At 35.2% G+C, this 27733-nt stretch overlaps 1 protein-coding gene and 1 long non-coding RNA gene across 3 annotated transcripts; one reads left to right on the plus strand and one right to left on the minus strand.

The window, feature by feature from the left end:
* Positions 1-1775: 1775 nt before the first annotated feature.
* LOC113092823 (uncharacterized) lies at positions 1776-2893 on the minus strand. Its single transcript, XR_003287625.1, has 3 exons — positions 2769-2893; positions 2099-2182; positions 1776-2002 (listed from the first exon to the last, which is right to left on the minus strand). It is a non-coding gene; the product is annotated as an uncharacterized LOC113092823 (long non-coding RNA).
* Positions 2894-5681: 2788 nt separating this feature from the next.
* LOC113092711 (epidermal growth factor receptor) lies at positions 5682-26416 on the plus strand. 2 transcript variants are annotated; one of them, XM_026258405.1, is made up of 27 exons: positions 5682-5930; positions 12533-12684; positions 12829-13036; positions 13222-13347; positions 13535-13603; positions 13689-13807; positions 14585-14726; positions 15382-15498; positions 15612-15738; positions 15830-15903; positions 16329-16419; positions 16548-16750; positions 16862-16994; positions 17841-17931; positions 18469-18626; positions 18699-18737; positions 19995-20136; positions 20214-20336; positions 21058-21156; positions 21226-21411; positions 22337-22492; positions 22633-22708; positions 23494-23640; positions 23839-23936; positions 24064-24234; positions 24319-24388; positions 25348-26416. In XM_026258405.1, the coding sequence occupies exons 1-27, from the start codon at positions 5828-5830 to the stop codon at positions 25644-25646; spliced, it is 3519 nt and encodes a 1172-aa protein (XP_026114190.1). In that variant the 5' UTR covers positions 5682-5827; the 3' UTR covers positions 25647-26416. The 2 variants fall into 2 exon arrangements, 1 of the variants encoding a protein (XP_026114190.1); XR_003287618.1 differs by lacking the exons at positions 18469-18626; positions 18699-18737; positions 19995-20136; ... (8 more) ...; positions 24319-24388; positions 25348-26416 and having other exon boundaries at positions 16867-16994; positions 17841-17930.
* Positions 26417-27733: the final 1317 nt, after the last annotated feature.

A 27733-nucleotide genomic window follows, 5' to 3' on the forward strand; every position in this document is an offset into this window, starting at 1 on the left:
GTGAGCCAGAACGCTCACCACACACCAGCTTACTGGTGAGAGGAGACAGAGTGATGAAGCCAATCAGTGGATATGGGGATATACCTCTACTCTTTTCGAAAGTCAGGACCTCGGTTTAACGTCTCATCCGAAGGACGGTGCATGTTGACAGTATAGTGTCCCTATCACTACACTGGGGCACTAGGACCCACATAGACCACAGGGTGAGCACCCCTACTGGCCTCACTAGCACCTCTTCCAGCAGCAACCTAGTTTTCTCAGGAGGTCTCCCATCCAGGTACTAACCAGGCTCAGCCCTGCTTAGCTTCAGTGGGCAACCGGTCTTGGGCTCCAGGGTAATATGGCTGCCGGCTGGGTTGCCAGTCCAGAACAGAGGAGCTCATGAAGACCGTTCAATTGCGAGACACAGTGGCAGGAGATGCATTGTTGATGTTGTGTGGCTCAAATACCACCTTGCAGTTGGGAGCCATTGGAATTCGGTCTCCATTTGCCAGGGTGAGGGTTTTTTTTTTGTCATCTAAGTTGGAAGTTGATGTTTTCAATCCAGATAGCATCGACTGAACCATCAAGAACAATCCATATGTGTTCTCCCTGTAAAATATTTTACCATTCACCATGGAGTAATTTAATTGGCATTTTAAATACTCACAAGTGAAATGTCACAGGCACCATAAATATTTAACTAATGATAAATTACAGAAAACTGCTTATTGCCAATAGATTCAAAGTTAAAGGTGACATAAACATGTCATTAATTTACTTTAAATTGTTTGTTGATGCAACTCTCTCACCTTCTTGGCCTTTTAAAGTTTTCCTCCACAGTGTGTAGAAGACACCATCTGTCCAGTCATTTGTAGCCACATACAATGTGCCAAACTTCTGGGATGCAGTAATAGCCTTGGGATTCATCCTCCTCATTTCTTTGTGTGGACTTCCACAGTTTCTCATGGCGTTCATTAGAGTGTGGATACATGTGGTCTTTCTTGTTCCACTGGGACCACTGAGTCATCATCCCTACACACAGAAAACAAAGAGATGGTGTGAGGATCAATGTCCTCATCAGCAAAACTGTGTATGCCTACAGCCAGGGCATATGACAAAACTCATTCCTATAATTTTAATAAAAGTAAAACAGATAATGGCTAACACGCCTCACTCTCTGTGCATCATATACAGTTTTAGAATCCAGCGTGGGTGTGCAATCAGTCCATTTTTTTCAGCTTGTTTGGTAATAGCAGTTTCCATCTCCAGATAACCAGCCTTATCCAGCTGGGTGCCTGGAAACAAGTCATTTATCAGACTCATAAACTATAAAAGTGAGTCTTGAATTGTGCAGAAGAGTTCTTCTCTCTTTGGTAGTTTGCGCACAAACTCAAGGTCAATTTCATACCGTTGCAGATCTACCATATACTTCTGGGTGAGGTCCATTTGTCTGCCCAGACCACTCACAGATTTGGACAACAGGTCAAGGACCTGCTTTACTTTTAGTGTAGGAGGAATATATTTACGTAATCTTTTGGTCATAAACTGCAATAACTGGATCAGCCATTCAAATTTTCAATTAATAATCTTTCACCTAGGTGACAAAAAGGGCCTTACAATGAGTGGATGTTGATGCACAGTGTCAATTGCATTAAGAGACTGATAAAAGCCCAGGATTTGTTTTCTGAGCTCAGTGTAGTCATTGTCAAAAAAAAAAACCTTTTTATATGAGAGATGGATCATGTCTACAAAAAAAAAAAAAAAAAAATACTTATCTAAATCTTCGACTATACAGTCATAAGAGACCTTAACTCTCATTTGCGGTGGTCAAACACATTGTAGATCTTGGATTTGATCCTGGTCAAAATCTTTTGGTAGAGCATGCATATTTTCTCAGCACCTTCTACTTTCATAAACTGCAGGCTTCAAAAATCTAGTTAGGCCAAGGGTGGTGGCCATGTCTGTGATCTTGTACAGATGTTTGCAGAATGTGTCGAACTTTCCAAAGATGTAATTTTCACTGTTGGAATGACACAGCAGAGCTCATTTAAAGTAAATACAGGGTTAAGTTTTGATTTTGAGTTGACTGTGGTCTGTAAAGCTGTGGTTTACAAACCTCAATTCAAATTGTCATTCAAGATGGTTATCCTGTAATTTCTCTTTTATTTGGTGGAAGCATTGCTGGTACTCCTGGTACTTCCTAAATGTGAATAAAGACCAATGAATTTTGTCTATTCAAATTTAGAGATGCAGTTCAGGATCTTACATATGACCAACCTGTCCCAGTCCCATATTTTTGTTGCCTTTTATTTTAAAATAAAAATCATTATAGCCAAACAGGATAACAATAATAAAAGTGAGATTTATTAAGCAAAAAAACACTTAAAACTCAGTCTAATTTTAAAAACTTAAATTACTGTCTAATACAACAAATGTTAATGGCTTTAAAAATAGACAGCATTTTTGTGTAAAACATAATTAGTTACTTTTTTCCTTTTGATTTTAAAATATGTTTTCTCTTCATGTAAATGTAAGAATATATATATATATATATATATATATATATATATATATATATATATATATATATATATATATATATATATATATATATATATAAAAGTATGAAAATGCAAAGGACAACATAGCATCTTTACTAAACTATTCAAATATTTATATTAACGTATGGTCCAACAAAGTAAGCAGTGATTTACATATCCTATCCTATACAGGCCTTTTTCATTCATCATTCATCAAATTTCTGAAATAATACAGTATATTTATACCTCTTGTGCTTTGAGGGCTTGGTTCATGACCCGAGTAAAAAGAAACTCCAAACTGTGAAGAACACTTGCCCCTGAGCAGTCAAGCATTCCAAAATTCACCTCCACAGAGAATGATATAAGAGAATTGAATGACCTATAGACGATACAAAACAGGAAGCTACACTTGAAAAAAAAAAGAACCGGCCCACTTCAACCCACACTGATCTGGGCTATGTTTGTGGTTGTTATGGCCTTGTACGTGATTCTCATGGAGAACAAACACTGCCCGGTAAGACCCTGCAATCAGTGAATGAAAAGCAACCCAGTTCTTTGTTCTCCTTAGCAACATGCATATATATTTACTTAGTCACTCACCACTTAGGGCATGCTGCCCATCTAAAGCTACTTAAATTGCATTAATTGCAGGGATAATCCTTCTGGCTGTCTAGTTGGCTTGTCTTATTATGAATACCATAAATTAGCCTAAGTTAGCCAATTAGATTTTACACATCTAATTACTAGTCCTCCTGTGACTCAACCCACTAAACATTGGATGTCGGATAGACGTGCAGATCATGTCTATATTAGGTCCATCGGTCCATGACCATTTCTGAACATCATGAACAACATTTGACCTTTGAACAGGGTAATTTTTTTGGACGTCATTTGGACGTCTATAACAGGTGCAGGAAATTTACATGATTAATATGTAATATTTGTTTTATAGGGCCTATCAACATGATTAATACATGAAGAGTTCAGATGCAAAAGCCTCTAAGTGCCATCTGAAATTTCTTCTAGAATGATCATTTTTATCAAGCTTGTATATTTAAATTCATTAATTTAACTTAAATGGCAATGCAAATGACCTATCAATTAATAACTATACATGCTTTATAAAAAATGATCATTCTAGAAGAAATTCAGATGGCACTTCACATACAGATTATTTATAAACAAACACAATTTATTATGGGAATGCCTATTTATTTATTCAGGCCATGTGGGGTTTTAAACCACAAGCAAAATAATCTACTATTTAAGATAATAAAATGAAATTTAATTTATGTATTTAGCAGACGCTTTTATCCAAAGCGACTTACAGTGCATTCAGGCTATCAATTTTTACATATCATGTTTTTTAATAAAATTAAAATAATTACTAACAGCAGTGTCTGGGATCCCTGTCTGGTATATATCAGCTGGTGTTGCCTGAGTGATGTTTTTTTTTTTTTTTACCTTTTGTGTTCCAATTCTTCTGTGTCTACCCACACCTATATTTAATAAGATGAACAATACAAAGAATTCTGCTAAACAATATATATATATAAGACGTATCATTATAAAATGTCACAAAAACTAATCAACATCATTTTCTTTGTCTTGAGTTGACATGGTACTTTCCTCTCCAAATCCTTGTTTTTTATATTCGTCGTAGACGCCAGGTACTGTCTATTTCTCTCTGCCATTGGAATCAGTAGGGACAGATTTTTCATTTTCTGACATTTTTTGTTAATCTCTTCCTGTAAGTTAAAAATCAGTAGCTTTAAATTAGGCTTTTTTTATCACTCAAGGACACCCAGGGTTTACATGGCACGTACAACTATATGAATATAATTGAATGTAATTGCAAAAAAAATTACAGTTTAGTGTTCCTTTCTGTAAAATTTAGCGGGAGAATTCACCCGCGTGCAACTTTTTAGGACGATTACACGCGTTTAAATTTGAAACGTTTGTAAGCAGGGGTTATGTTTAACAGACATAACGAACCTCCAAATGTAAATCAATGGGACTTTTTTGTAATCATGCCATACACGAAAAAAGTACCTTCAATTAATTTCCAGTAAAGTAAGTAATCCTAGCTTTAACGGGACAACATAATAACAGTGAAATAACATATTTTATCGATAGTCTTTACTAAAAATTAAATAATAACGTTACTTCCTTGTTGCTCAAGATAGCTCCTTAGACGGTTAGGCTTCGTCAAACAATTGAACAAGCGAAGGTTTAAAAAGTTTGTCACATTCGTGGCATAATTTCCTCACTTAGACACTTAACTTACCTTGACCGAGAATCTGAGTGAACAAACTGAAAGCATGAGGCTAAGTTTACTGTTGCTACGGTAACTGACGCGTGAGCAGGAGACGCACAAAAAGAAACAATTATAGAAGATGAACATGAGCCTGTTTGAAGGAACATTTCATTATTATTATATTAATTATAGCAATAAATTATGCATTAATTCACCTTAATCAAAAAAGCACACAGCATATATGAGACTGCAAATAGCATAGCAGAGTTTATCTTACAAAATTATACTGATGGTTATTGAACGGGTTTTTAAAAATGTCTTGTTACCGTTTTGAGGGGAATTTATATATTTTATAATCAGGATTAGGATTATATAATAATAATAATATAACAATAATAAAAAGACACAAAAATACATCAAACCAAATATTAATATCTCCTCAAAAAATTATTTTGTTATTAATTAATCTTAGTGATTAAATGAAATGTTCTACTTCACATAGGAAATCTATAAAAGTAGTTTTTTTCTTAAGAAATCTCTGTTTGTGAAAATAGAACTTTGCCACAAGGATAAGAAAGTTAACAGTTGATTCTAAAGATTTGTTTGGGTTTTTAAAAAAAGCAAACAACATCCATAATGTGTAAATTACTTTAGAGAAACTATAGGAGCTCAAATCTTTCCAGAAAAGTGATGAAACATAGGCTACACGAGAAAAAATAAATGACAAACACTTTTTTTCAGATACATCACAAAATTTACACAAGAAAGTGCACTTTTTCACTTTATTCTTTTGAATCAGCAAGGTGCATTTAGTGTCAGATGACGTCCCAAAAATTGCACGAGCTGTAAGTGCCTACACACACCCACAATATGAGAGCGTTGTGATTCAGTCGCGTCGCGTTCAGTGAAGGTGAGCTGCGTCACGTCAAAGAGAAGCGCTCAGACACGTTGCGTGAGCTGAACGGAACCTACCTCTGGAAAACTATCTAACTTTCGAGCTAAATCTTGTTCATTTGCGGGAACATCTGACCAAGAATAATGCTTTAAAATGATTCCACTGTTAAACATGAAGCTAATTCTGTTCCGTGAATTGGGAATCGTCTGTCTTCTGCTGACAAGCGCGGTGTGGTGCTCCGTTTCTGAGAGGAAAGGTGAGTGAAGTAACTTAACTGTTGCTAACAAAAATCTCATATCCGTCCTGAACAGATATATGTTTGTCTGTCTACATAAAACGTATTTTAAAACCGTGCCAAATGAAAAGTTTAATAATAGGAGAAGGAAATAAATGACGTACATTTACTAAAACGTCCACACCTTTGACAGTGTAAACAAACAGATAGATAGATAGATAGATAGATAGATAGATAGATAGTATTTAAGGGTCTTTCATAAACGTTCTTATCAATTATATGATGCTTGATAGATAAATTATTTATTTACATTATTAATAATGTATGTAAAGGTATGATTAAAGTTTTAATGACTTTACTTTTTACATGTATAGTAATTAATTTTCTGAAAAGTAGCCTATTAGGTAGATTAGAGAACTGGCATGACATTATTAATCATATAACCAGCTGCAGGTTTGTCTTTAACCCCAGCAAGGGACCTTAAGACAAGGTGTCACTAATGTGCTTATGGAGGTAATTAAGTATCAAACATAAAAATACTTGATGAACTTTGTTGAACCAAAAGAGGTCAGCTGCAGCAGACTGAGTGGGGTCTGGGCCCTCAGCGTCCGTTTGTGGTCCAGACTCTGGTCTGCCCAAACAGACTCTGTTTAACATGCTGTTTGAGGTTTCTTGCCAGTTTAGAAATGAACAGCAGATGGTGAACACCAAAACTGTCCCAGAACAAACCAAGCAGAAATGGGTTAAATCCATTTGGATCCTGTGGTGACAGCTGGATTGAAATCAGAATCAAAATCAAAAGAAATGCAGAAAAAAATGGTTTGCATATCGTAAATGATTCACAGGCGAATTGTAACATTAAAACAAAGCAGCATCAGTAATGTATCTTAAGTAAATGTGTCTAAAATGGAGAGATCAGCCTCTAGAATTGGCTTAATGCATTATTAAAATATTTTGATGTACACCTACAGTATGACCATAGGTTAAGAGTGGCAGATTTTTGTTATCTGATAAGCAGCACACCTTTCAAACACAAAAGAACTTTTGCGTGCTGTCCAGGACATTCTGATCATACTTTCAGCACATAAACCTATGACGCAGACTATACATCTCAAGTAGATTTCATCTGCATTTCCTTCAACAGTTCAAAGACAGCAGGCGAATTATATATTTTATTTTAAATGCTGAGTAAAAAACAATGAATTGTGAATTCTAATGTTTGTCCACGACTCGTGCTGCTGTGTGATGAAAAGCTGTGTTTGTGGATCACCTTTTTTCCATTTATAATTATATAAATATTTTCTCTTTAGCATTTGTTCATGCACTTCAGTATTGCAGATAAATACGAATAATTAACTTAATCCATTTTACCTTTGTCCCTTTGTCCCTTTGTTTTTATTTTTCTAGTTAACTTTCAAGTGCCAATCAATTAATTACAAGAGTTATTGAATAATTAAGCCAATGAGAAAACGTTATACTTCAAAAATATACTTCAATGCCAATACATTATTGTGGCCTTAGCAGTTTTGCAACCAAATCAGTCTCTCCAACAGATCCCCCAAAAAATCATTCATCATACCAAACATATATATACACTATATTCACACCTTTTGGTTGACTATCCCTATAAAAGTGAAGTGTTAAATAAAAAATAAAAAAGTGGTGCAAACATTGTCATGCTATCAAAACATTGCTTTGTTCGTTTAAGCATCCCAATCAGCCCAGCACAGCAACTCTGGCTCCGCCAATGGTGGGAGTATCCGTTTTGTGACCAATGGCAGAGCTCAAGAAAACTGTCATTATTTCTTGCAAGTCTTTTTGGTTAAATTACACACTTCACCTTTAATGACCTGTCAATTGAAAAGCCTTCTGGCGATGTGCCTGTGGTATGCATGTGTCAGCATAACCTGTCAGTCAGTATTATCTCTGGGATATCTCATACTTGTTTCATTGTCACAGCCTGTGGCAGAAAATAAAAGGTTAGAATAAAGGCTCAGAAAGGTTATTACAAAACAGATACTTTTCTTCTACTGTCTTGATGACATCAAGCATCATTAACGTAATAGTTCACCCATAAATTTAAATTTGCTGAAAATTTACTCAACCTCAGGCCATCAAAGACCCAAGAGTCCAAACATCATCACAATAATCCACAAGTAACTACATTACTTCTTGAATTAACGTCTTGTGAAGTGAAAAGCTGCATGTTTGTGATGAACAAATTGATCAAGTTTAAACTTTAAACCGTCACTTTTGACCAAATCCATAACAATGCTTCCTCTAGTGAAGTCGATCCCCTGTTATTGTTTCACATCAAAATCAACCCCAATTTTATTTTATTTTTTATTGCTTTGGACCATTTTAGCTTGTAAACGGTACTTGACCTATATGCATATTTCTCTCCTGATTCAGATGAGATTACTTTTTCACTGGAGATAGCATTATTATGGATAGAGGACTCATATTTTAGCTGGAAGCAATGGCTTGAAGCTAAAGAAATCTTAATGATGAATTTGTTTATTGCAAACATGCAGCTTTTCACTTCACAAGAAGTTAGTTGATGGACTGGAGTTAGCTATGTGAACTATTCTTGAGTGAACTGTTCCTTTAACTGGAAGGAGACTGCACCCATTCATGTGAATCCTGATTGTGGATAGACAAGTGGTTGACGTAGGTGTGGATTACTGTCCTAAGATTAATCGAAAGACAAAGCGAAATACCGTGGTAAAGTACAACCCTGCCAATATCAGATCTTGTATTTGTTCACAGATTAGTTGGCATGCAGAGTCAGGCCCAGAGTTTGACAAATTATGTCACAACATCTATTTGGCACTGTTTTCTACAAAACCATTAAACATACTCAGCGGTAGATATCAGATATCTCTGGTCAAACACAAAGATGCATATTTTATACTGAACGTGTTGTGATGACTATCATTGTTTCCATTGAGAAGCAAAAGGCTAATATGCATCACCCCAAAAAAATCATGTTATGTTTCATATTTTTGTGCTTAATCCATTTGTCATTTAGTTCATTTTAAAAGAATGAAAACGAAACAACAACTTGGATAGGAACATCCAATCATCATGCATCTTTCACATTCAGTATGAGCTGGTATAAATGCATTGTATCTGAATACAGATTCATTTTCTTAGTCCACATGTATGCGCTATTCTCTAGTGTCCTCCTTCTGCCCAGCTTCTGTTGTAATTTGTTCTAGACATCACCATTTGATCTAAATCTAATAGTCTTTGAAACTCTTTGCAGACTTATAAATATCCAGAGTTTTAACTAAAGACTAGAAAAGTACTCCTGTTTACAAGCATCACGCTCTCTGACCACCAACTACAAGGGTAAACTGAAAGTAAAGTAATGCAGTCAGTCAGTGTAAATGAATACATAACTGCAATCTATTATTGTTGAAAATGCCAAAATAGTTCTCGTCATCAATCTAAGCCCCATATTGAATTGATCTATTAAGTGGTATGAAACGTTTCATTGATTCTCATTTAAAAAATGTGGGCAAAATCAATTTTAGTCTGTGAGATGCCAGTATATATTTAGTCAATAATGTGTTTCTTACATTTTGATAACTGTAGGTGACTGAGTTCCCTAAAATTATAATTTTCAACATTGATAATAATAAGAAATGTTTCTTGAACAGCAAACCAGCGTATATATTAAAATGATTTCTGAAGGATCATGTGACACTGAAGACTGAAGTAATGATGCTGAAAATTCAGCTTTGTGTCACAGGAACAAATAACATCTTAAAATATATTAGAAAATGTTGAATTGTAATAATACTTGACAATATTGCCTTTTTTGTTCAGCATTTTTAACGGCCTTAATGAGCAGAAGAGGCAAGCTTTTGAATGCTAGTGTATGCATGTTTATTCTTATCTTAAGGATTTGTGTTATTTACGAGACAAGACATTAACATCTAACTGCAAAAATAGCTGGATTTTAGGATTTACAGACCATGATAAACCAAGGCCATAGCCTTGAGGCTTTATATAAATGTGTTTATTTTGTAAACAGAAGCCATGGAAGATGCCTGAAATCGTGAGGCCTCTTCAGGGGATGTGTGCTGTTATTGTTCAAATTAGCACTGAAAAAAAAAACTCCACTAATGTAACTAACCAAAACACCATGGCAAAAGCATTGCAACTCCCTAGCAACATTTAAACTTCTTAGTGGCTGCAACTTTTACACTGGAAAACAGCTATAAAACAACATTTCATGGATTCTTGTCTTCTTCAACAAAATATGTGAATTTACTAAAATTCATGTCTCATGTTGTTTACAAAATGCACTGATTATGCCATGTTTTCACTTCTGCAGTCAGCAAATCACTGCATAGACAAAGAGCTGAATTCATACAATTGTTGAATTTTGTCACAAACAGACAATACGTTGCTTATTTGATTAAGACAGACCCTGTTTGTTTAAAAAAAAAAGAAAAGAAGCACACAGTCATGGAGCGAGACATCTCTGTCTCAGGCTGTAAATTGTATTTACTACAATTCAGTTAGACTGCATTTTATCCACATGTCTCTCATTTAGGATGACAACAGTGAACTCTATTGCATGCTAAAGAGAAACAGAAATGTAAGAAACAAAATTTATTTGCTCAAAAATACCTTAAAATCAGTAATATTGTGAAATATTATTATTGTTTAAAATAACTTTTTTGGGGGGCTATTTGGTAAAATGTAAATTATTCCTGTGATGCAAAGCTGAATTTTTTTAGCAACATTTCTCCAATCTTCAGAGTCGCCCGAAACCTTCAGAAATCATTCTAATATGTTGCTTTGCTTCTCAGTAAACATCTCTTACTATTATTTATGTTGAAAACGGTTTAGCTACTTTTTTTGATTAAAAAAAAAGCTGGATTTATTTGAAAAAAAAAAATAGTTTGTAACATTATTATTTTAACTGTCACTTTTGATCAATTTCAGGCATCCTTGCTAATTAAAGTATTAATTTCCTTTAAAAAGAAAATCTTGTGACCTCAAACTATTTATTTACACAGTAAAATTTAATTTCTGTAACATCCTGCTGGTACTGTCACTAAGGAAGTGACAGTACTTCTCAAGTCTTGTGTTTTTTGCACTGATGAGAGCTCAATAACCCTTGTGTCGCCTTTGCATCATTTGCAAAAGATAAAACACTTGAGTTTATCATAGTCAGAATGCTGTTCTCAGTTCCAGATGGTTAGACTGATGTGAGTTAAGGTGTTCCTCCATAAATATTTTTTCAAGGAGCAACCTGTTCAGTCACATCCCATGTTCGGGCTCATGCCTCAGGCAGTGCTGCTGATCTGAAAAAGTACGCCTGATTATTTCTTCCGTTTCTGACATCAACTGTTAATATTTTTCATGTCATAACCTTGATGAATTTAGACATGCTGGATTTTCAGAAAGCAATTCATGCAAGAGCAGCATGTCTTGACAAGGTTTGTTGGTTCTGACCGTCTCACGTCTCACATGACAGCTTCACAGGTAGAGCTATGATACCAAAAATGACAGAAATGTAACTCTTGCAAAAATGGAAATACCCTTCATGTGCGCCGTCATGACGTAATGAAGAATCAAAGAAACGTAGTTTGCACTTTCATTGTGTTTTTTCATATTTTGTTCAGATTAAATTTTAACATAGTCCGATTTAAGACCGAATAAATATGTAGTCAAATATTAAACCTCATATCAAAGTTACAATTTAAATATCTGTCTTTTGGACTGTTTAGTTTCTTATATATGCACTACCTCTGTTCCAAAACCTCAAGCAAAATGGCTTGATGTGATTTAAGAAAAAAAGCATACTTTAAAATAAATTAAAATGGCTAAAAATCTAAATGCAAGCCTGTGTAAATGAGAGAATTTAAAAAATGTGACCTGGAAAATTCATGGTAAAATCAAAAAAAAAAAAAAAGAAACATTTTTAATTTGTATTTTATTTTATAATGAATGTAATTTTTCTAGCTATGTATAAAAATAAATAAAAATAAATCGACAGACATCTCAGGATCTCCAATCTATTAGTTCCCCACCACACACTTTATTGATCCCAGAGGGGAAATAGATGATACTTGAGTTGTTACTTGCATTGTGTGGAAACACAACCCACATCTTGCACGTGGCAAACAAGAATTCAACCAGTTCTTAAGTTGAGCAACACTTGAGTGCAATATTTGAGTCTCACCCCTGGTGAACCACATTCTTGATCACGGTGTTCCTGCCCCCAAAACTTGCTCTTCCGCTAGACATGAGACACTTAACGTTGACTGCAGGAATTCAACACCTGCATGACAGGAGACGACGAAACAAGCGTTTTTTTTTCCACTGTAGCTTTTACCTTCACAATGAGTTTTGGAAAGTATCATTTCTTGGATACAAGATCATACCATGTTAAATATGTAAAAGGGTAATATAACGAAGACTCACCAAATCCCGATGTTCAGGAGGTAGAACTTTATTTGAAATAGATACAGTCTTAATAAGCAGAAAAGGCTTCTTATAAAATCTTAGTTATTCCTGACTTTTGTGTATGGTTATCTTGAGTATGTTCTGTCATACCTTCACTACCCGAGTTTGGATTTCACCTCTCCTTTGTTCTCCAGTATGTCAGGGAACCAATAATAAGCTGACTCTGCTGGCACAGCCAGACGATCACTACAGATCCATGGTGCGGATGTACAGTAACTGCACAGTCGTGCTGGAGAACCTGGAGATAACCAATGTTCAGGAGTACCACGACCTCTCCTTCCTCAGAGTGAGTGCTATAACACACCAGATCATTAGTTATATACTACTACTTGCTCAGATCTTTAACTAACTGGTTAAATTATTGATTGAAGTCAGAAGACTTTTTAAAAGGTATTTAGGGGGCCTGACAGAAATAGTCTTTCTGTCATAGAGCATTGAAGAAGTTGGTGGCTACGTGCTAATAGGAATAAACCATGTGGATGTGATACCCCTGGAAAACCTGCGCCTCATTCGTGGACATTCTCTCTTCGATGGCAAGTACGGCCTTGCTGTGGTGGCAAACTTCCACAGGAATGAGTCTTTAGAGAACAACAGCATCACCAGCGGCCTCCGAGAGCTGCACTTGAGAAGCCTCGCAGGTAAAGCATTTATATGTATTCAATGAGTAGATGCTTTTATGCAAAGTGATTTGAGAAGCACAAGAAGCATGTTTATAGATTCCCAAGCACCACAATGTGTTGAATACAGCATGCAATATGTATATAAAGTCACATTTCTGTTATTTACATTGATGGGGAATAATTTTTTCTTCTTTATCTGGCAGAAATTCTCAAAGGTGGAGTTAAAATAGCCCATAATCCTTTGCTTTGCAATGTGGAGACCATACAGTGGTTGGACATCGTGCAGGATGACAGAGATGTGTCTGTGTTGGGAGGGAATGACTCTCATTGTAAATGTTTATAGAGTTTTACAAACATAAATTATGCAATTTATTTCAAAACATTCATATACAAAACAATTGTTTTAAATTGTAGTAATATTTTACAATATTACTCTTTATAATTTTTTTATAAGTCTTGGTGCATATAAATAATAATAATATAGTAATATATATTACACTTTCTTTCGTACCTCAGGTAGACGATGTGACTCGGGATGCGATAATGGTTCGTGTTGGGCTCCAGGACCAGAGAACTGCCAGATCTGTAAATTCAGTTGTATATAATTCTCTAAAGGAAAATGTATGAGTAAACTACATCCTAACAAGCATTTTTTCATCTTCACTATCAGTGACTAGGTTGAACTGTGCCGAGCAGTGCTCACGGAGGTGTAAGGGTCCCAAACCCATCGACTGCTGCAGTGAACATTGCGCTGCAGGCTGCACCGGACCCCAACCAACAGACTGTCTGGTGAGTGGAGCGCTTTTCAAAAGTCTTCAAGGAGATTCTTAAAACAAACACGATCTAACATTTTAAAAGAAGCATGGGTGCTTATTTTTCTTGTATATTATTTACTGATCGCATTAAACCTACAAAGAAAATATAATAATATATAATGTTAAAGTATTTTATTATATATTTAAAGGTAAAGTTATAATATTTTAATATAGCCTAGCTTTGACGATCAGCATTTCTTCTTCTAATTTATATATATATTTCTGGCATAAAATAAAAATCTATTAATTTTGACCCATACAATGTTTATATATATATATATATATATATATATATATATATATATATATATATATATATAAACATTGTATGGGTCAAAATTAATTGATTTTTCTTTTATGCAAAAAATCATTAGGGTGTTAAGTAAGGATCAGGTTCCATGAAAATATATAGTAAATTTTGTACCGTAAATATATAAAAAAAATACTATAAAATTTTATTAGTAATATGCATTCCTAAGGAGTTCATTTGGACAACTTTAAAGGTGATTTTCTCAATATTTAGATTTTTTTTGCACCCCTCAGATTCCAGATTTTCAAATAGTTGTATCTTGGCCAAATATTGTCTGATCCTAATAAACCATACATCAATGGAAAGCGTATTTAGTCAGTATATCAGTTTCCAAAAACTGACCCTTATGACTGGTTTTCTGGTCCAGGGTCACATTTATAGTTGTGATACCTAATGATCAGTATAGGGAACAAATGTTGTTTATGATGACTTTTTCTGCAGGCCTGCAGAGACTTCCAGGATGATGGGAAGTGCAAGGATGCATGTCCACGTCTTATGCTGTATGACCCCAACACTCACCAACTTGTTCCCAATCCTGACGGGAAGTATAACTTTGGAGCCACCTGTGTGAAGAAGTGCCCTTGTGAGTCTTAACTCAAATCAAACTAAGATCACTATGACAAGAGTATGTAATTCTTTTCATTAAAAACCTTTAGTTTGTAAATCTAAGTGCCCCAAAAGTCATGGAGGTATACTGGCTCATTGCTATTGTGCATGCCACCATTAACATTATCCAAATAGCACTGGTCTTTAGCCAGTTATGATTGCAAATACACAAGCAAAGACACACCCAGAGATTATGCGCTGTGTGAACAAAGAGCTACTGTTCTCTGAGTTGTCAATGTTTATTTTAAGTAAACACTTAAAAAAATTGCTTTAGCCCTAAAATAAATTGTGTTGCTATTGATAAATATAATGAATGAATAAAATATTTATTGCAAAAGACCTCACGCGTGTCTCCTCTAGAGTTTCAGAAGATATGTCAACAATGACTCAAACGGCTTCAGATGGCAAGATTCCAAAGTCTGCAGTCAGAATTCCGAGATCTCAATTTAAATTTAAATTCTCTCAAATTCAAATAATCTAAGCTATACTATTTAATGCTAATAGTACAGCTCTATTCTACATGATGTCAGTAAGGTCTCATTAGTGCCTTTTTTATTTAAGGAGAACCATCTAGGAGAAACAGCATCTATACTTAACTGAAACATAACTGAAAATGCCTCTATCTGCTGCAGATAACTTTGTGGCGACCGATCATGACGCCTGCGTCCGAACCTGCAGCAGTAACATGCATGAAGTGGAGGAGAACGGAATAAGAAAGTGCAAACAATGTGACGGCCTGTGCCCGAAAGGTCAGCAATGTCATTAATAAATTCATTGTGTTGTTTTTGACATGTTTAATCAATTTTGCATAACACGGATATCTAATAAATGTTAAATAAATTGAATGTGTGTTTTATTTTAGTCTGTGATGGTCTTGGGACGGGGGCACTTGTTAAAACCATCGCAGTCAGTGCAACCAACATCGATTCATTTATCAACTGCACCAAAATAAATGGGCACATTACAATAATGCAGATGACTTTTCAAGGGTGAGATTTTATGGACTACTTTCTGACTGAATCAGTAAGCCTTGTTTTCATGCTATACATTTAATCTAACACTATAAATATTATTTTCAAGGGATGTTTTTACAAATACTCCCAGCATGGACCCTGTGAAACTTGATTATTTCAAAACAGTGAAGGAAATTTCAGGTAAACTATATATGTTTGCATGTACATTATATATATTTGCATTTATATTTTCTTGTATAATTATACATATGTTATAAAATAATTTATATTATAATTAAAATTATAAATACTGCGCATCATTTGCATTTATTTTATACCTATTTTATTCTCAAGTAATATTAGAATTCAATTTTAAATTATTTGTATGTAATATATAATTATAAGTGTAGAGCATTGCGTTAGCAAGCGCAAGGTTGGGGGTTTGAATCCCAGGGAACACATGTTAGGAGAAAATTGTTAGCTTGTATGTAATGTAAGTCACTTTGGAATAAAAGTGTCTGCTCAATGCATACATTTATTAATATACCAATATACCATCTTGGCATATGAATGGCATTTGTCTTTGACTAAAGCCTTATTTAGCTGTGCTATTTTATTTTCCCCAGGGTTTCTGTTAATCCAAGACTGGCCTGAACACCTCAATTCCCTCAGTCCCTTTGAGAACCTACAGATCATCAGAGGAAGAACTAAACAACAGTGAGTTCTAGACATGTTTACTTACAATTAAGTCGTTTTCTCTGCATATTAAACCCATTTTGTCATGGAACAAAAAATATATTTTCCACCTTTAAATGTTTCTCTCTTTACCTCTCTCATAAATGAAGAGGAACGTTCAGTTTTGCCGCCTTGAACATACCGCACCTGGATCATCTCGGCCTGCGTTCGCTGAAGGAGATCAGTGATGGCGACGTGGTGATCAAGAACAACCCCCGTCTATGTTACGTTGAAGGCAGCTACTGGCATAAGCTGTTCAGATCAAAGAACCAGCGCATACGAACTGGAAACAACGCAGCAATGCACAGCTGTGGTACGGGACTGAACTCAAATATATTTATTTTTACAATTTATTTGTTGGCAAGGAATTGTGAGGTCGCAGTGCTTATATTTTCAAACAAAACCTCTCTTGTGTGCTCTTCAGAGCAGCAGAACAGCACTTGTGATAGTATGTGTGGAGAGGAAGGCTGCTGGGGTCCGGGGCCGTCCATGTGCGTCTCCTGCCAGCATTTCAGCCGTAGGGGGCGCTGTGTCAGTCACTGCAATCTGCTGGATGGGTGAGTGTCTTATTTTAAAAATAGGTCATCATAATGTGAACGGGTCAATAAAAGCATTGACTAGGCTTTTTACAACAAATACTTTACTTGTTCACCCCAGTACCTCCCCCACTGTTGTTTAGCTTTTTTGTAAAAATAAAAATCATTTAGTTTAGTTGGACAATGGCCGCTACAATTGAAAACTGAAAGCATCTGCTCTGCTCCATACAGCGCATGCTGCAGAGCCGTGGCACAGTGCACAAAAACAACACTAATACTGAGAAAACGATGGCACACGGATGATTTGGTTTTCAAGAGAAATTTAAAAGTAAAGTAAAACACCACTTTTAAACCAGGGAAAGTGAACGACATGTAGGTTTTCTTGGCAAAAAAACATGCAAGCACTGTCACTAACATCCAATTTAGATTTCAATTTCAGTTTTTATTTTGAAAAGCCTGTTGCCTTTGCTGTTTACCCGATGTTATTTTACGGAGGCTTTTTTCTTCTTTTTCTTTATTTCATTCCAGTTTTTGCTAAACTTTCTGTAATTTGTTAGTCGATATATAGTACAGCATGTGGTGTATGCAATGCCCCTTCTTATTCGTCTTTGTTAATAAACGTTATATGAGTTAGTTTGTAATTGTACTGGTTTATTGTTGTTTTGCTTTTCATTAAGAATAATAATGAATCCATCTTTCAAGTATTGATTTTAGTCTTAGAAAGTGGGAGGTCTAAAGACGTTAAGTGCAGAAGACAACTATCTTTCTTTGTAAAATATGACACCAAGTTTGCAAATTCAAGTTGCAGTGTGAAATAAAGGAGTTATTACACTCCTGTTGACTGATGTATTTGATATGTTTCTACAGAGACCCCCGCGAGTATGTGTCAGAGAACATGTGTTTGGAATGTAACCCTGAATGCAAGATCATGAATAAGACACCAAGCTGCCATGGGCCAGTACGTCGCACTAAGTCAATGTTTTATATCCCATATAAACTGTATTATTAGTGATGCTTGCTCACACTCTGAACAAACCCCATAACCCAAAGTATGAAACTTGTTGGTGTAATTCATCAGTGACACCTAAAATCACACGCCTTGTTGAGGTGTTCTGTTACTTTTCTGATACATTAGTCTTGCGATTTCAGTAGTCTGGCAGTCTATTTTGAGCAAATGTTTCCAAACTTGGTCCTGAAGGGCCGGTGTCCTGCAGAGTTTAGCTCCAACTTGTCTCTACACACCTCGCTGGACATTTCTAGTATGCCTAGTAAGTCCTTGGTTAGATGGTCCAGGTGTGTTTAATTAGGGTTGGAATTCAACCCTGCAGGACACCAGCCCTCCAGGACTAAGTTTGGAGACCCCTGATTTTGAACAACACTAATACAACCATCACATTTTCATCAGAAAATGTCCAAATTGGTGTGTGTTATCTACAGTAATAATGGTAAGATGTGTAAGTGGTTCTTGTTGCTTTCTCTGTATCCCTCTATCTAGGGAGCTGATCAGTGTACTGAGTGTGCTCACTTCAAAGATGGGACGCAGTGCGTGGCACAGTGTGCCCAGGGTGTGCAAGGCCTTTATAACAGGCTTGTCTGGACATACCCAGACAAAAATGGACAGTGTCAGCCATGCCATGCCAACTGCACGCAAGGGTAGGAACAAGTCAAACCATGAGTTATAATGATTAAAGTGACATAATAATCATAATGTTTCTGTTATAACAGGTGCAATGGACCAGGACTGGAAGGTTGTGAACTGAAAGGGTACAGTAGTTCATGTGTTGTTATTACTAGACTTTAGGGGTGTAACGGTACGCAAAAATCACGGTTCGGTACGTACCTCGGTTTTTAAAGTAACGGTTCGGTTCATTTTCGGTACAGTAAGGGAAAGAAATGCAAACATTTAACTGCAGTTTGTTTATTACTATAAACTTTTTTTTTTTTTACAATTTGTTTACACTTTTTTAAATACTTTTTAATAAAATATATATAAAATAAAAAAAAGAATAAGAAATAAAATACTGCTGCAAAGTTCTCCACTAAATAAAATACTCTCATTCTCAAACCAATATCATATGATGATAAAATAATGAAAAATATATAATGAAAAATATAATGAAAAATATAAATAACTATGTAATAATATAAATAAATAATATAAATATAAATAAATATCTATGATTACAGTGCAGCATTACCAATCCCAGCTTGTAGGCCTGCTCATATTTAAAAAAATATATATATAACTTTTCCAAAGTGTAAAGTGCAGCATGAACAGTTTCAGTTTTTAGACCTGCTCAGATTTCGTAATTGCGTTTAAGAGCAAAGGTCTGTTTAAATGCCGACGGGAGCTGCGTTTGAATTACAATCGTTTTTTTCCTAGTTGTAGTGATGTTCACACTCGCGTGATGCCTTTTGAAAACCTTAGGCCGGATCCTGGTCTGTCGGCGGCCTCCTTCTATGTCACCTACAGTAGCAGCATCGCGCCAGCACCGCGTCAGGCACAGTTCTGGTGTGTAAAGACACAGAAAACTCGAAGCAGCCGTCACGCAACTGACACGTAGCAGAAACGACACGCTCACACCACGCATCCAGTGTGTCACCGGCCTTAGAATCAGCTGCAGGGCAGAATTTAAGCTGAACGCAGAGACTTCCGCCACTTAACATGTTCGTTTGGAAACTTGAAAATGTACCTATGTTCCATAAACAAAATATTGCATTCGGTCATTCTGTACACACATGCACTGTACCGAAAGCCCTGTACCGAAACGGTCCTGTACGAATGCATGTACCGTTACACCCTTACTAGACTTCATTAAGTACAGAAGTCATATAAAAGTCATTAACAGCCAAGCAAATCGAGAATGATTAAAAAATGTAAACACGGATGTTTTTTCTGAATTAAAGTTTACTTGTTGAATACCCTGTTTCACTCAGAAGTACATTAGAATATTGAAGTAAACTGGCTTGTGAATACGGTTTAAGTAATGAAAGTAAATGACTTGATAATCGTCTTTCTAGATCTCACATGCCTGTAGTGGCAGCTGGTCTTGTTGGAGGCATGCTACTGCTCATGGTCCTCCTCCTTTTCATCTTCGTCATTTTCCGCAGACGATACATCCGTCGAAAGAGGACCCTACGGCGCCTGCTTCAGGAGAGAGAGGTAAGACACGAAAATGAATTAGAAGTTAAGCATGACATATGATCCCCATATATAACCGTGTTTACTTCATACTGCAGTTGGTCCAACCGCTGACTCCTAGAGGGGATGCACCCAACCAGGCTCTCCTTCGCATCCTAAAGGAAACAGAACTGAAGAAAATAAAAGTCCTTGGGTCTGGAGCATTTGGCACTGTCTTTAAGGTACATTTATAATTACATTTATGCACACTACAGTAATTTAGGAGGACTAATGAAGATGTTTAAATGATCAATGTGACTTTCAGAGAAATCTGTCAAAATTTAAGATTAATGTTTTAATAATGCAAAAACACCTGACAATGGGTTATGAAAAATATTATGAAAAATATTGTTAGAGAATGAACTTGCATTTTTGTTCAGCCGGTCTGTTGATTTTGTTCAGATCAATGTGAAAATCAGACTGAATTTTCACACAGCATTTTCACACAGTGCTGTCAAATTTAACTGGTTACTTATATGAAAATGTCTAAATAAGCTAATATATGTCCTAGAAATCGAAACAATTCAAATAATAAGTTATCTAGTATTACTCATGTATTTTGAAGCGTCCATGATAACACTGTGAATGACGCTGACACTGTTGTTTTACACTAGCATAGCGCCTTTAACACGCACACAAAATGCTGAATTAAATCTGATTCATAGAATTAAAGATGCAATTATCTCTTTTTGTTCCTATTGTAAGATGGGAGTGCAATTTTGAAGAAGAAAAAAAGCAATCCTTCATAAATGAATAAAATTGCTCCACCTCTGAAACTTTACTGTTTTACATGGAACTACGTCACATTTCAGACATTTCAAACTTCAAATTCCTCAGTCAGCATGGAAGTTCTAAGAAATGTTTTCAGGATAGAAATAATTATCTTTCCTGTTTTTGTCCTAGGGTTTGTGGATCCCAGAGGGTGAGGATGTGAAAGTTCCTGTTGCTATCAAAGTTCTGAAAGAGGTTGCATCTCCCAGAGCCAACAAAGAGATCTTAGATGTGGGTATCTTCCTTTTTACTAATGATTAATAGTTGTCTTGGATTTAAACTTGTATTTTGGTCTTTCAGGAGGCTTATGTAATGGCCGGTGTGGATCATCCTCACGTGTGTCGCCTGTTGGGAATATGCCTCACGTCCAGCGTCCAACTCATAACCCAGATCATGCCTTTGGGCTCCCTGCTGGATTACGTACAGGAGAATAAAGACAATATCTGCTCACAGACTCTGTTAAACTGGTGTGTGCAGATTGCCAAAGTGAGTTCAAAGTTGTTTGTGTGTCCTCCTATGTCAGCTTAACCCTCGATATCCAAAAAATTAATTATATATATATATATATATATATATATATATATATATATATATATATATAAGTAACTCTAAATCAGGATGCATAAATATGTTTGCTCTATAAATTAACTTACCATTCAGAAGTTTGGGGTCAGTAAGATTTTTTTAATGTTTTTGAAAGAATTCACCTATGCTCACCAAGGCTGCATTTAAAAAAAAAAAAAAAAAATATATATATATATATATATATATATATATATAGTGTATATAGTAAATTAATATTGTAAAATATTATTACAACTTAAAACCATTATTTTCTTTTTTAATATATTTAAAAATGTTATTTATTCCTATGATGAAAAGCAGAATTTTCAGCAACATTGCTCCAGTCTTCAGTGTCACATGATCCTTCAGAAATCATTCTAAAATGCTGATTTAGTACTCAAGAAACATTTCTTATTATTATCGGTGTTGAAATCAGTTGTGCTGCTTAATATTTATGAGGAAACTGTTACATTTTTTTCAGGATTCTTTGATGAACAGAAAGTTCAAAAGAACAACATTTATTTTAAATAGAGTATTAATTATAAGTTCCTTAAAAAAAAATCTTACTGACCTCAAAATGTTGAACAGTAGTCTTGCATAAACTTGTACATATAAATAAACACAGAAATAAACATTTATGCATTAAATATGTAGAAATAATTAACTCCCACTCCTGCTTTCACAACCCTCTCAAAAATAAATTCACTGCATTTGGTCTTGAAAACAACAAAATAGCGATTCTGAAAGTGCTGAGTCTCTTGGAATGAGCTGATTGGACGCACGCAGCATTCACTGACATCTATGCACATACTTGGGATTTCAAAAACATTCTGACCCTTCTCAACAGGGAATGAACTTCTTGGAGGAGCATCACCTGGTTCATCGTGATTTAGCGGCCAGGAATGTGCTGGTGAAGACTCCTCACCATGTGAAGATCACGGACTTTGGCCTGGCCAGACTGCTGGGGGCAGAGGAGAAGGAACACCATGCTGATGGAGGGAAAGTAGGTCACGCTTCAACAAACCACTGATTCAAAATCATCAACTGTAAAAGAAATAAACCGGAATGTATTGGTGCATATACACATATGTGGATATTTACAAGAAAGTTGACTTATTTTGGCTGCCTTTGCTTATTTTTTAGGTGCCTATAAAGTGGATGGCACTAGAGTCAATCCGTCATTGGACTTATACTCATCAAAGTGATGTTTGGAGTTACGGTCAGTGCTCATCTCTACATATAAAACAAACTGCATTCATTATTACATCACAGACAAAATTGCATAGACGAGTATATAAATTAAAGCAATCGTTCACTCAAAAAAAAAAAAAAATTGCTGAATACTTTCTCACCAATGGATCCTCTGCAGTGAATGGGTGCCGTCAGAATGAGTCCAAACAGCTGATTAAAAAATCACAATAATCCACACCAGTCCATCAAGATGTTTTAATTTAAATAAAACCCATCCCTTCTGGCCAAAAAAGGAATGCATAATCCGTAATAACGCTTCCTCCAGTCCATCCACTGCCACAATCAACTGTTACGGACTGTTTTCACTTGTTTACAGTGTTTGATCTATGCATATTTCTCACCTGATTCCGGCAAAATGACTTTTTTCACTGGAGAAAACAACATTGTGGATAGAGGACTTTAGAGGATTTTAGCTTGTAACAATGGTTTGCAGATAAAAACGTCTTAATGATAGATATGTTTCTTACAAACATAAGATATTAATTGATGCAATTAAAACTGGAGTCGTGTGGATTTGCAGTTTTTATCCGCTGTTTGGACTCTCATTCTGACGGCACCCATTCACTGCTGAGGATCCATTGGTGAAGAAGTGACAGAATGCTAAAGTTCTGATGAAGAAACAAACTCATATGGCTTCAGTAATTCAGCATTAACACAGATTAATAAATGCTGTGAAAAAGTTTATGATAGCTCATTTAATTTATCACAGTCGAACCGTATTGTAAAGTGGTATTTAATTCATTAACTCTTCAGGGGTCACCGTGTGGGAGATGATGACATTTGGATCTAACCCATACGACGGAATCCCAGCCAGAGAGATTGCAGATATTCTGGAGAAAGGAGAGCGTTTGCCACAGCCGTCCATCTGCACTATAGATGTATATATGATCATGGTCAAATGTGAGTGCTACAGTTGTAATAGAGAGGAGAACAGAAGAGCATGTGATGGTACTGTAGCTACAGTGCAGCTTTTTGGCATATTATGCAACATTTCAGATGATCATGAGAATAGACATTGTGAATTGTGATTGGTATATAACATAATAGCAGCTGAACGTCAGTTGAAATGACAGGATATGAATGTATGTCTGTCTCTAGGTTGGATGATTGACGCTGACAGCAGACCTCACTTCCGCGAACTTGTAGCAGAGTTTTCAAAAATGGCCCGAGATCCATCCCGCTACCTTGTCATTCAGGTAGCTCACGAAAAAGATCTGTGCATTGCTTTTTAGGAATGGAAAATAAAACACATAATTGTAGAAGTTTCTATATTTTAATGGTGAATTATTCAAACGAGAGTTTTTGATTCGGCATTATACACAGGGAGATGATCACATGCACCAGCTCAGCCCGACGGATTCGAAGTTCTGCATGTCGTGGATCAGTACAGAAGATATGGTTGGTGTGGTAGATGCGGAGGAATACCTGCTACCCAACAAACGATTCTTCAACCAATCACAGCCTCCACCGATGCCTCAGTATCACAACACTGAAGTCAGTATCTCCCTCTATGGAATATTGTCAGTTAAAATCTTATTAGCCAATATGATTCACTGATGCTTTGTCTATTGTTTTAAGGACAACTACACGAATGATGTGATGTTGCCCTACATTACAGTCCCCACGCTTAAAGACCTCATGCTGCCAGGTATTACCAGAAAGTTAATGAGATTTAGAAATGACTTCTGAAACCAAACTGAGGCAGTATAAACCAATGTTATTTTAGTATTATTTATATGCTCTTATAGTATTTATTAATATTTATTATATATATACACAAACACACACACACACTTTTACATATGTTTGTTTATTTGAATAATTTTGAGATTTTAAAAAAATATTTTTTTATATGCCTGTTGTTTTAATACATTTTTTAGTTTTAGTAATTTCATTATTGCAACTTAAATGTAAGTTTTTTTTTTTTTAATCTAATATTTATATTGTATTTCGGCTTAATTTCAGGTAGCAAAAATATTTTTTTATAGTTTTATCTTTTATTTTAGTTAACAATAAGAATAATGGTATGGACTGTCACACTTACCAGTGTTGTTTATGTTAACAACCTATATAAATGGCAATTATTTATTATCATCTCTTAATTATATTTTTTTGCCATTATATTAATGACAGCACTCATTAATCAACAAATAAAACTGAAACCGTTAACTATAAAAAGTCTCATTCATCTGTTGTCCCTGTCCAGTTCTTAAGCAGCAAAAAAAAAAAACCAAAAAAAACATTATTATAAATATAACAAAATAGCCCAAGATTCATCTAGATAATTTATAGTTCATTTAGTTCACAAAGAGATCTGTCTTCCACCTAGAAATGAAAAATAAAATAACCTTGTACTGATTATTTTTTGCTAAGAAATTATTTAAAATTGTAATTTTCGTGATTTATTTTAAAATGATTTATTTATTTAATCAATTTTTTTTTTCTTTTTTTATTAATCTTACTTAAAAAAAATTTAAAATATTATATTGATTGATCACACTGACATTTATTTTATTTATATAATCTGTTTGCTTTGGCCAGTTTTTGGCCCGGCAAACTAAATATAAAAAATAATCAAAAAATGATGACAAATCTCTTTCCCCACAGAGTACATTAACCAGGATGTAACCGCCACAAGCAATATGATAAACCCAATCTACGATGGTCCGGCCCATGGACAGACAGAAATCGGATATATAGACACGTACGGATGTACACCTGACGGGCCGGAGTACCTGAACACGTCCTGTGCTACTCTACCTCGCTCCCCATGTGCCACCCTGGATAACCCGGACTACCAGCAGAACTTCCTGCCCTCGTCCACCACTGATGTCCTTTTCCTCCCTGCAGCGGAGAACTTGCAGTACCTGGGGCTCAGCAAAGCCATGCAGTCTCACATACGTTAGATCAACGGTATGAAAGTATGAACTGCACTGCTTGAACTTCTCTGTGAACGTGTCGGTATTGCAGCTACGTTGAGAACAGTGAGGACGTCAGGTCTGGATATGCTTGAAGGCGAATGCCGTAATGATCTGGTTCTTAAAGGAGGTGCGAGACATCACGCTGAGAGTAATGTGTTGAATGTCAAGCTAGAGCACATTTCAGTATTTCTGTATATTATGGGTAATAGTTAATGCTTTGGATGAATGTTGTCATCTGATGTAGCTTAATTTATTGAACTAAAACATAATTGAGCTATTAAGTTAAACTTTCATCATTTTTACACTGATTTAGTGTAAAGTATTTTAGTGTAATCCTCTAGGAAAATTGTGACAGAAACGGCACTCGCGACCCCCATGTTTACTTCTGCGACATACAGCGTTCAAAACGTTTATTCATTGTTATTATAAATTATTATTTATTGTGTTAGTTGCTACTTTTTCTCCCAAATTTCTCCCTCTTAATTCTAAGTTTGTATCTCATGATGTAGACTTTTTGTTTTCTCGGAATCGTGAGGCTATAAACTCTAAACATCTCCAAGTTTACATCTTGCGCTTGAGTTTATATCTCACAATTCTGACTTTTCTCTAAATCCCGGGCTTACATCTCACGTTTTTATTTTATTTTTTATTATATTTGGAAATGTTTCATGAGAAGCAAATTAGCATATTAGAATGATTTCTGAAGGATCATGAGACTCTAAAGAATTGAGTAATAATACAAAACAAATTCAGCTTTGCATCACAAGAATAAATTACAGTTTAAAATAAATTTTAAATAGTAAACTTTTATTTTAAATTGTAATAATATTTCACAATATTAAAATTTTTACCGTATTGTTAATCAAATAAATGCAGCCTTAGTAAGCATAAGAGAATTAATTCGAAAACATTCAAATAATCGTATTGACCCCACACTTTTGAACAGTAGTGTAATTCGGAATGAAATAAAACAAAATAATTTTATTGTTACCAGAATGGAGAAGGCTAGAAGAGAGGAACACATGATGACTGAAAAGGAAAAGGTTTCAGCTACAGTATCGACTGAAAAGTATTTTAGAGGCAAAGCAGGTTATAACATTTTGATGAAAGATTACTAAAACAAATGTTTTTATTTCGAATAAGGTACACCAATGATTTGTGCGCAATATTGTGAAGAATGCACATTAAGAATGTAAATAATACAAACATTCTATTTAAATATTCAAGCCTCTCCTCTGTAAATATAACAATTTTATGTCCACGACACGTAAAATTCACAAACACGATGTAAATAAAAGCTATTTGCAGTCATACAAACACTGACTTTTAAACCTGGACTGCAGTTAATGGACCCTCGAATTAATTTTTCAAGTGACCGTCCACATTCGGTTTCAATCATTTAACAACTGTTGTATTAATTGAAAGAAACAGGCTTTCTGATGTTAAAAGGTTCTTGTAAAACTTTACTATTTTGGTTTAAATGGCTGAGTTATCAAATCAGAAACATTCACCCAAGTGTGCACTTATCACATGATCTACTTCTAAAATTACACGTAAAAACAGGCCATCATGATATTTGAACTGTACGGGATCCCAATAATATTTAATAGTTACTTAAAATTCATTGGCCATATCCACTGCCCAAAAATGTTGAATATAGTCAGAAAGAAGTCTTGAAATGTAAGTTTGACTGTGAAACCTGTTCTACTTCACTGTGAGACATCCATATTTAGTAGAGTACGTAAATGTACTTCATGTAGCACAATCCTCCTGAGATCTACAGTATTACACACCTGTGAATGTCAGTTTTAGGATTTTAAAATGTGATTTAAATCTGTAAGGAAACTTTGTTACATTGCAGTGTTATTAAAATAGTGTTTAAATGTGAAAGTTAAGTCTTTTTTTTGTGACACCGGCACAAACATTACTGATGCACGATGGACCCTTTTCACAGACTGTGATGATGCATTTCCAGAATTATTAACATCTAGTATAGTTTTCTATGATTTAATAAAAACAAAAATTGAGTGTACATTTATAAATCGATACTTATTTCATTAAATTCTTCAAAA

This window comes from Carassius auratus, unplaced genomic scaffold (assembly GCF_003368295.1).
Source record: "Carassius auratus strain Wakin unplaced genomic scaffold, ASM336829v1 scaf_tig00214714_1_2670353, whole genome shotgun sequence".
In the NCBI taxonomy this organism is placed as follows: domain Eukaryota; kingdom Metazoa; phylum Chordata; class Actinopteri; order Cypriniformes; family Cyprinidae; genus Carassius; species Carassius auratus.

What these genes read in the sequence shown, in the direction of transcription:
- LOC113092711 (XM_026258405.1), top strand. Translation starts at nt 5,828, where the DNA reads ATGATTCCACTGTTAAACATGAAGCTAATTCTGTTCCGTGAATTGGGA. An exon ending in CACTGCAATCTGCTGGATGG is followed by an intron (nt 16,995 to 17,840) that starts GTGAGTGTCTTA and finishes ATGTTTCTACAG; the next exon opens with AGACCCCCGCGAGTATGTGT. An exon ending in GGTGTGTGCAGATTGCCAAA is followed by an intron (nt 21,412 to 22,336) that starts GTGAGTTCAAAG and finishes CCTTCTCAACAG; the next exon opens with GGAATGAACTTCTTGGAGGA.